General features: G+C 31.1%; 1 protein-coding gene across 2 annotated transcripts in view; it reads right to left on the reverse strand.

Moving 5' to 3' along the window:
• The window catches only part of LOC109542852 (all trans-polyprenyl-diphosphate synthase PDSS1), a 52,077-nt gene that overhangs the window by 15,408 nt on the left and 25,539 nt on the right, over positions 1-11,130 (reverse strand). For both annotated transcript variants that reach the window (XM_048668106.1, XM_019912287.2), the window contains exons 3-5: positions 6,771-6,968; positions 5,389-5,528; positions 834-975 (exon numbers count right to left, since the gene is read on the reverse strand). In XM_048668106.1, the coding sequence (XP_048524063.1) occupies positions 834-975; positions 5,389-5,528; positions 6,771-6,968 (480 nt within the window). The remainder of the gene's footprint in view (positions 1-833; positions 976-5,388; positions 5,529-6,770; positions 6,969-11,130) is intronic.

Consider the following 11,130-nt stretch of genomic DNA (forward strand, 5'->3'; position numbering starts at 1 on the left):
TTAAACGTAAAAAACTTTCGTTGGACGAATTTTCTTGTAAACTTCATATTTACTGAGATATCGCACTTTGACGCACTAATGAGCAACCCTGTATAGTCGTCATTTTCAAAAATGAGTCGTTTATTTCTTTGATTTAAATTTTATCGTTTCGAATTTCGTTTTATATATTGAATTAAAGGTGCGCGTTAAATCTAAACGCAAGCAAAAAGGCACAGCTTTTTCGCTTCATAAATTTCACTGAAATGGTTTCGTCCCTGAGACATAAATATTGAGTATTAAAATTAATTCTTCAAATATGCCATTATTAGGAACAGCGAAAGAAAGAGGCACATTCAGATGACAGAAAAAAGGTTGGCAAATCAACCCACTTTTGTGTAACCACTGGTGGAAATTGAATTTAAATTAATGGTCGAGGTTTTAAACAAATCTTACAACGTTCCAACAAAATTTACTATACACAATCTATTCCATAGCTTGATTTTTTGCCTCGAAAACAAAAAATTTTAAAGATAAATTTTTGTTAATTTTTTATAGTAACGAACCAACCAATATGGGTAAGTTCTTGGAAATTCCGTATCAACTATATTTGAGCCAAAAGATGCCCAGTATGGGTGTACATTGAAAAGGTCAGTAGAACAGACTGAAGCAGGTGCTACCGACTAATGATTTATTGATCAAAATATAATTTTCTGTGGCTACTATCTCAAAGTTAATTTTTTTCAGACATATTGACCATATCCATTCGGTTGACACCAAAACCTTACCACGATAAATGAGTAAGACTTTTAAAAGTAATTTTTTTTGTCTCATTAAATGCAACTGAAACGACTTACCTGTTTATGATTCCACATGACGTTTACACTGGGTTTTCCTCTTCTAAAATCGGACTGATCTATAACATCGTCGTGGACCAATGAAGCTGTGTGGATCATCTCTGAAATCATAGCTACTTCCCTTTGTGAAGCCAAAAGCGCACTGCAATGAAAAAAACATCATATTGACTTAATTTCATTATTTTGCCTCTGCTATTCAGGAAGATAATAATATATTATTATACAAGCATTTTATGAACGTCTTTATTGGCCATAAGAACTGAGTGTTACACTGTACTTTATTCACGAGTAATTCAAGATTTCTTCCAAAGTTCTTTTAATCGTGTCAATACCACATAGACTGGAAAGATACGTACTTTAGCCAAGAAGAAAATGAAGCTATATTTATTATTACTCTGTATAATATTCAACATATATTAAATAACAAAGAAATAAAAATAACTGTACTATATTTTGACCTACTGGGTACAAGAGGATAATCATAAGTAACTCTCATATATAAAACTAATATTTAATTGGACACATTCATAAATAGTCTAATATTGAACAGTCCACTATAGAAGGCCTTATAACTCCCTGTTACTATCAATTGAAAAATAAAATGTACATATGTAGATAAAACCAATAACACTTTCATCAACGTCCTTCCTTTATAATTCCGCTTAGTTTCGGTTTGATTTAATAACCTTTTACTGTCAGTTACAGTATTTATTGTACACTAAAAGAACTTGAACCATTTTATGTTTCCGTTTGACCATATACTTTTCCCTTTTCCTGGTGATAATTTATCGACATTGACACTAACGTGGCGCTACTTACTTATCTATTTACTTATTAATGTAGGATTTCCAAATGTTTAAAATAAAGAACAACAAATAAATACCAAATGGGAATAGCAGTTGCTCCAAGGAAAAGTGGAGGAGGACCTGATCTTGGAACAAAGAAAACGATATGTAAAATACATTAATTTAACATAAAGATGATAATCATCCGGTACCTGTACAAGGTGGTTTCGGTTAACATGCCCTTGAAATTTAAAAAATTTTGATACTCAGATGATCCCACAGTATTATTATGAATCAATAATAAATTTCATAAAATGTCCGTTGTATCGTCTAGAGGAGACGTCTGAAAACATTGGGATATTAAAATAACCCAGTAGCTGAAATGTTTTATTTATTTCCATTTGTTAAACAAACCGCCATAAATATGCAACAACGTGTATGTACTTTATTAGTTATTAGTCTCAGCACTTTGATATGAGGCTTGAATTTACAACCAAATCCTTTTGTATGAGCTGAGGATAATTAATTTTATTGCCTATTGGCTGATGAATTGTTAAGTAAAAGCACTATAAATAGAAGCCTATTAGGCGCACTCCAAAACGAACAAGGAGGACTAATTACTGAGCCGCTACTGTACCCGTAAAATTAAACAATGTATCAAAATATACAGTAACAAAAACAATTACAAGCAACACATACAAATCATTCTAATATGGGTCTTTATACATTTTGAGGAATTGAGATCTGAATATAATTTTTTTAGTAAGAACCAATCTTCAGCATTCAGTTTCCACGCATTATCAACAGCTTTTGATATGATCAAAAATGTAAAATGCATCTGAACAGTAGCTATTACCCCCCGAAAGATTCGTTTATCTTGTTTACAAGTCTAAGTATATGATTCTGTAGTTCTTCCGATCTGCTATTTTTGAATAATTTTATTATCATCCAGTATGGCTTTGAATTTTTCTGTATAATTTTTTTTTATAATTTACGGTTTTTGCCACTAATAAAAGGCCAACTAATGAAATAATTAATATTCACCAGATTCATGAAAGAACATGCTTAACTGGAGGAAAAAAATAAACGAAGGCGAGCTGTGACACCGTAGTTACACGCATTTGATGGCTTAATTGATTAAACTTTAAAACAAAGATTACTTTTTACGACTTTCTTGTGGACCGTTAGAAGCCATTTTTATACAAGAGTCCAGAAAAGTTCCCAAATAAAGACATATTTAAGAAATACTCAACTGCAGAAAGTATTTTTATTTGATTCAAGCAATATTCATATTTTGCCTACGAATGTATAGCGACAAAAACCATTTGCAAAAGAAACTTTCATATAACTGTCTTAACCAGGAAATGACGAACTTCGAGCAGTAAAACCGTTGAATATTTTTCCAAATAAACGTTGTTCATGGAGACGTTAATTATATTAGATATGTAATAAAGTATGTCCCCCTTTTATTAAATTACATAATTTTTTTTATCTATTTGCGTTTAGTCTATATCATTTTTAGGTAACTTGGATGTTCTATTGCAAAAGATGTTTTCAAAACCTGCCAAACCATCAGATTCAATTCCAAGAAGAATTTTGCCATATTACAATAGCAAAAATAAATAATTGCTGTTGATTGTGGCCAAATTGTACGAAATTTAGCAGTAAAAGAAACATTTACTCCTTCGCCAACTATTCAGGTTTTTTTCTAATAAAATGACGACAAAAGCTGGGCCTAATCTTTAAAAAACTCATTATACACTAAAATCGAATGTAAATTCGAAGGTAAAAGCGCAGAACAAACATCCGTCTGATTACTAAGTAAGTACTCGATTTCGAAGTTTTCGCAATTTCAAGGAACGCGGAAGTGATTATAAACGATTTAATTAAAAGCTCTCCAAGTGTCATCGTCTGAATAATTATTACTTACGAACCATTGTGATTTAATTATAATACTACCGTCCTACTGCCGCTCTTGACATTTGATTAGCATTATTTTAGTCCGTCTTTTAAATCAAACTAACAGGTAGTCCTAATAGCTCAATACTGCACTTTAATAAGAAAAAATAGTGACGTTTTTTCTGTGTGTATTAAAAGTGTTATAATTAGCAATTAAAAAAGTTAATTAGAAAATCAGGAATAAATGTTATTAATAACAATGAATTGTCTAGGTACAGCTAAATGAATTAAACATAATCGGCCCATATGATGTTGAATTGTAATTAATAAGACGTGACAATGAATGAGTGGAAGCCTTGAATTCCATTTACGACAATCATTACCTGATCAAGTAATTTTAGAAACATCTTGTCTATAAAAGTCTGAAAAAAGTGGCTAGAATAACTTTGCGTCAGATTACAAAAATATTTATCTATACACAAAAGTAATATTTAGCAAAATATGCACTAACTAATCGATAAAAAACTAGTTTATTGTACGTACATTGAGTAAAGATTTGTTTCGATTGCCAAATATTGTTATGAATTGCAATTTCTTGAAATTGATGATATAGTTTATCCTTAAATAATAGCTATTATTATTAATGCGTTCATAATTAATATTATAATTTTATTTGTAATGAAATAATAATTAATGCAAAGAGAGCACACCATATAATTTACTAAATCTCTATTATGAATCCATACTTTCAGTAAAAATAAATCTAATGCTGAGATTTTCTCCAGTTGCAAAAGTTACTCTGTTGGTTTATTTCAGATTAACTTGTTTGCAAACATGTGAGTTTTCCCTGAATAATCATGTATTTCAATGAGAATATCAACGCCGAGTTTCTGGTTTTCTTCCGACTATCTATAACTAGGACATTCACTGCGGAAATAAAGAAAAAGGTTTTGCTTGAAATGAAGATAGAAAAACCACTGAGAACGTAACTAACTGGTCGAGCAAAATCGAATCGCAAAATATTTCAATGTTGATGCCATACTTAGTCTACATTCCACTTAAAAAAACGGTTGTTTTTAAGTTAAAGTTACTTAACACCTAGACAAAAATATGAACTTGGATTTTTGCTCATTGAAACGGCGATTTGATTAAATCAGCAACTAAAAAAATGATGATTGACAAAAAATAAACGGAAAAAGTTATATAAAATATTTGATAAATCACAGTAAAAGAAGTAAGTTTTGAAAAGAAAAGTGATTAATGCCATGTTAATTGCATCTTGGAACAGGACGATACGGCCGAGTACAGGCAGCGTTGCTGAAAATTTAGGCCATTTGAAAGTAAAAAGCGGCTGCTTCTTGTGAAACCGTTTGTCATTGACCACAAATTAGCATCCACACAGTATGTGTGTACCGATCAACTATGCCCATTCTTGCCCAATGTAATCAATATTATCTAATCATGGAAAATGTTTAACTAGTGTTAAATAATTTACAGAATAATGATGACAACTGAACAATTTACTTAGTGACATAGAATGACCCAGAATTAAAATAAAAATGCAAAAGTGTTAAATGACCAGATATGTATTATGGTGGATTGAAAAGGAGTTAATTTTCTCCTAAATTCTAATCAACTGATTGGTTTTATGCGATGTAAAATTGCAACATGACGCCCAAATTCAAGGTATGTGGAAAGTATGGAAGACATGTTTGTTAAACATTCAATAATAAGTTGATTATCTGATTGTATTAGCTGGCAGCTTAGTGGCAAATTTAAGTTAAAAATTAAAGGTAAGTATCTGGCAAAAAAAATAAAAAACGAATATCTTATGAAAAGCAGATTTGGTCTAAATTTGAAAGCAGTATTACCTGTTTTCTTTGTACATGTGATAATTGATAGCCCTTGCCATTAGAATAGCAACCATAGGTCTTAGGGCTTTCCCATTTCCATCAAAATAGTATGTGGCTATTTCGTAGAGGCCCTCTTGGTACGTATTTCTCCTAAGCACCTATAACAAACAATCAGTAAGAGATTTTCACAACCTTTAAAGTAGTTACTTAATTTAAGTTAACTTTCCATAATTATGTAAAACGTAACAATTGAGGATCGGCTAATTCAACCTCCAAATATTAAAATGTGAGAATATAAGCTAGTTTTTGTTAAGCTAAAATTATTCTCATGAAGATTAGACAGGATTAATAACAAAATATATAAAACAACTCAGAATTTTAATTTTTTCTAAATATTAGGTAATGTATGTACGAATATATAGTAGAAATTTAAAAAAGTCATACTTTTGAAATTCATGTTTTACGCTTTGCGAAATACGAACACAACGCAAGTACCAACCCCTTAGGTTCTATGAAAAGTTTTCTATAAACTATACTTTTGATGGCATAAATTAAATTTTTTGACTAGTAACATTACAAGTTGATAACTCGGTTTACTTTGCCACTCGCTGTGCTCTATCTGCGCTCTATGTATAATAATATAATTCTGAATGATTTGAAAGTAAATGGAACCAACAATGAATAATTCACTGCATATATCGACACTTTCAAGTAGTTGAATACTAATTAAAATGAAATAAATAAATTAAATTTGAAACAAAATAAATTAGTATCTTTCAATCTTTCATTAGTTTCAAGAATGAAATTAATACAAATAGAATTAAGAATACTCATCGCCGATGTAATTATAATTTTTCATTCCAATATTAATTGAAAATATGACGGAATAAGTGAAACTAAAAGCCATTAACACATTTCGGCATTAAGCATCAACTTGACATGATTGAAAACTGTTATACTCGAACTCACAACTAGGCCTTCGCAACATCTTCAACAATGGTCTTTGAAAACTTAATGGAAAACGATTTCTGCAACAATACCCAACGTTGGTTCGTTATAATGATGCTTAGAAGACGACGCACTTAAAATAATCCAGCGCCAATTTTCTCAAACCTTGAAAAAATGGCGTAATGCTAAACATAATAATGAAGATGATGATGAGAGCCCGGTTAGAGTTACTGTGAAACTTATCGTCAATAGTTTGTTGCAATGATTCCCTCTAAGCAAGGTTATTAAATGTCTGATGTATTCGAATGGAACTACGTTACTTGAAGGTGTGGAAAAAACACAAAAATTTGCTTGGAACGGACCTTCACATCCGTTTCGATGAACCTCTGATGATTTGAACAAAACTGTTGAGGAACTTTCAAAATATTTGAAAAATATCAGGATCAACTCACGGTTTTAATATAACTATATACATCCTTAAGATCGTCTTCCAGCAATCTGTAAGGATCTACTTGGTACTCTGGCATGGGTCCTGGTTGTTGGGTATTCATGGTAGCGTAGGATCGTAATGTTGTCATGACTTGCTCGGGACGTACACAAGGATGCATTGGTGACACTGCTGTAGCCTGCACATTGCGTTGTGATCGATTCTGAAACAAAAAAGACATAAATAATTTTAGCTTAAACAAACCCCAAAGTATTAATTAAACAATCATTAGTACAATAGCAAACAACTTCCAAACTGCGGAGCAACTGATTCCAAATTGATATGTTTGGACTTAAGTAGATAGATAATTGTAGAATAAATAAATGTATTAAAAATTTTTCGAACAAATCCACCTCAAAATATGTATGTTGCTTTTACTCTCACTTTGCACTTTTTGCGTGCATCATCGCCTTAACTCAAAAATCATTCTACATTTTTCAAACACTCAAGTTCCGTACATTCACACAAAATTCTTAGATTTTCTAGTGGATTATTTTGAACTATTTTGAAAATTTGCCAATTGATATTTGGCCATGACTATAAAAAAATCCTGCGGTGCTAACTACGAAAACCCTATAAAGTTTCTCCCTGTTCAGTCATTTCCTTATCATTATACGGTCTTTCATAGGAAATTATTATGCACAGCAATACATTTTAATTATGCAGGATGATGCAAGCACATTTTTGTATACCTAATATTGATAGATGTGCATAACAAATCCAAAGTAATTGTAGATATGTTCACACAGAATGCTAATTATGCTTGCCTATGTCACTTATAGGAAAACCGATTAGGAATATATAAAAAAATTAAGGAAACGTATAAACAATTCTATATAAAGTGAAGGTTTATAATTTCCCCAGGTACTAAAATGATCCTATTTAATTTTTTTTCCAGTTTTTCTTTATGATTACAAAGTATTTTACGGAACAATCGTTTGTTAGCAAGTCTCTTCATTGACTTCACTTCACAAAATTGCATTTGTTTTTAATGCAAATCTAAATATGATCAGAAGAAACAGCTCAAACAAAAAAATTATAATAAACTTTAATGATTTTATTAATAAACCGAAACCAGTTTAAAAAGTAATAATTTGCTTCATATAGGCGTTAATAACTGTGTTTCTGAAAAAGTATTTATCGTATAGCGTCTCTAATGATCGTTTCTTTACAATTATGACCCGATCGCTACTAAAACTACCTAATTTAAAACTCTTCTTTTTCTGCCTTCTGTTGGAAAAACTATTATAATTGACTCCGTAGCCTATTAACTTTAACACAAAAAAATATATCCAAACAGTGGGAAATATTGCATATGAAATATAATTTAAATCAAAATGGCTAGCAAAGTGGTTATTAGGAAAATCACAAAAAGCCAACAGCATACAAATTGTTCGATAAAACGAAAGTCTAGGAAAGCATGTGTTTCCAAATCGAAATTAACTCACATATAACAGTGTCTTTTTCGCTGTTCAAAAGTAATTAATATTTGAATATTTTACTTTATTATGCAAACGAGTTCGCTCCGGATTAATTAAAATTAATGAATGATCAATTAAAACAATAACTAATATTCATCCTAATTGGACTAATGTCCACAATTATTGGACTAAAGGAGATCGAAAAGAAATGAAAGGCAGCCGTTAAATCCGAATTTACTGTCTCAACGGATACCAATAAAATATGTGCTAAAGAGGATCCCAGTGCTAGAGAAAATGTTGTCACACGCTTTAGACCTATAAAAGTGTTTTATGAATTTAAAAATAAGAATGTTACCTTCAAATACCACGAGATAAACGTTTAGATGTGCTAACAATGTGTATGAAAATAATCAACCATTCCAATAAAACGCCTTTAACCGATAATAAACTCGCAAATGCATAGTTTCGATATACTTGCTGGCGTTTGATTGCATTTTGCTTATTGGACCTAAGCGATTCCGAAACGTTTGATTGTTATCACAAAATAGTAATCGGATGCAATATAATTAAGCATAATAAAATAGACAAAACGTTGTAAAACTGATGTGGCAACGCTAATTCGAGTTTCACAATAAAAGCAATTATTTTGTATTTCAGGTCTGATTATAACCATGCATTCCCCTCTTAACGGTTGCAAGAGTAAAAGTTGACCGTGGTTCTTCCCAACCGTTGGAAAACGTGAAAAAACGCAACGATTTACGATTTCTATCAAATAAATTGGTTTAATTGTTACTGCCATTGCACTTATTTCATTTCTCCTTTTAGCTTATGCATCATTTCTGACTAAAAAAAAAATATAAAAAACCATTCATGATTTTTGTAGCAAACAATCAAGTGAATACAACGAAATAAAAAAGAGTATTCATATATCTTCATATTACTTTAAAAATATATGTGTTATATCTGATTTGACTAAAAATATACAGAGAAAATTAGCAGTGTAATAAAATAACAATTAATAAATACAACATAATAATATAGCAAAAAAATGGTCAAACAACTTAAGTTTTTCCAATATACTTGGTTAAATATGTTTACAATATGCAGAATAAGTACAAATAGTACGAATATGAAGAAGTACAAAATTATAAAGAAAATTGTACAAATCTGATAATATATTCAACAAATAAACATAACCTACAATAATCACTTGCAACGAAAGTAAAGTAGTGAAATAGATAACACAAATTAAAGCAAGGTATACGTCGAACAAAACCAATCAGTTTGCAGATGAAAACTACGAAAAATTTAAAAAAACAAGTAAAAATTTGTTTTAGCTTTAGTTATTAGTTGTATGTATGCTCCCTTTATATTGGATATATTTTTTTTATTCAAAACACGTTGAAGAATAATATTAAAATAAATAATAATAATAAAATAATAATATTCAAATAATTACATAAAACCCAAGTGAAAACACAAACATTTCCAGGCGTACAGGCAAATATTTAAAAGCTTATTGAATACATTATTATATTTTAGTGTTATTCAACAATTTACACTAATACTATAATGTACATAGTAAATAACCTAAATTATATGTTCAATCTGGTTCAACATTTATATGTATTATTTAACCACAAATAGCCTTCACATTAGATAATCGCTGAAATGATATTTCACACTAAAGAATATAAAATAACGCAACTTCAAAAGCTAATGGGGTTAAGAGAATCTTAATAATTATGGGAGAAAATGAACAAAAAAATATATATAGGGCAGTTTGAACTCAATGAGCTATTTCATAGCTTCTCCTTAGCATGTTTAATAGGTTAAATTGAGGACGGGTTTTTGCTTGTAGTTGGGCAACATCAATTTTTACTTAACGCTTGACTATATGCGTACGATCAACTAACTTGCATAACATTGTAGCACTTGACACACAAATCATGACATAGATTAAAATTACTTCCATTCAAAGAGCGGTTAGTTATCGGTTGGGCCGAAAATTGTTGGCTTCGTTGCGTTGTTCTAAGTTAACGAAAAAAAGATGCAAATGTTGCAAGGCTCATGAACTTTTAAGCTATATTTGCGAATAATAAAACAATGGATGTCCGCATAGCCCAGACATTGAAAACAGAAGCAAATTTATTCTTAGTTATGCATGAAGTCTTTCGGTAAAATTATTGTTGAACCGTTTAGTTCTTGAGTGTCGTTTTCAATTTTTACGCAATAGGCTTTGCCTAGACTGTTTAACATTTTTCGATTATAAGTGAGTAATTTTCCTTATTTAATACACTACATTTGCTAGACTGTTTTTTAGATAAACGCCGACATTCATGTGGTGTGGTGTGGTCAAAAATCAACTTCAAAGTCTGCAAAACATAAAAAATGTGGATACGAGAGACGACAGATTAGGAATGTTTTGCAACCAATATGGGCCAAACAAATCCAGCTCCGTTTCCTTAATAGAGAATGGTTCTAGCAAATCAAAAGTAGAATTTTGTGTTTCATCACTACAGACAGATTTTTATACCAATATACTGTAACGGAAATGGCCTGGGGTACTCACGTTTGGAATGGGGGACGAAATTCATGGTGTTTCAGTAAATGGGAGCCCCATTTGGGCCCCATTTACTGTCAAATATGACACTGACAAGCGGGAAGTTTCGCACCTGTTCTGGAGATTTCTAGAACTATCTGGAATACCTGGAGAAAAGGATATAAGCGACGACGAGAACCAGACCGGGGAAGTGAAGTGACAGGAGCGACCAAGTGCAGAAGAAGTTAAACTCCGGGAGCCGGAAACGCGTGTTTTCCGTGTGTTATTGTTATTGTTAGTGAAGTTGACGGTAACTTTGAAGTTAGTTTGTTCCTGTTCCGTAGTTAAAGTTGTACCGAGTG

The sequence above is a fragment of the Dendroctonus ponderosae genome, unplaced genomic scaffold (genome assembly GCF_020466585.1).
Source record: "Dendroctonus ponderosae isolate FM_Combo_2020 unplaced genomic scaffold, Dpon_F_20191213v2 Dpon_F_20191213_7, whole genome shotgun sequence".
NCBI lineage: Eukaryota > Metazoa > Arthropoda > Insecta > Coleoptera > Curculionidae > Dendroctonus > Dendroctonus ponderosae.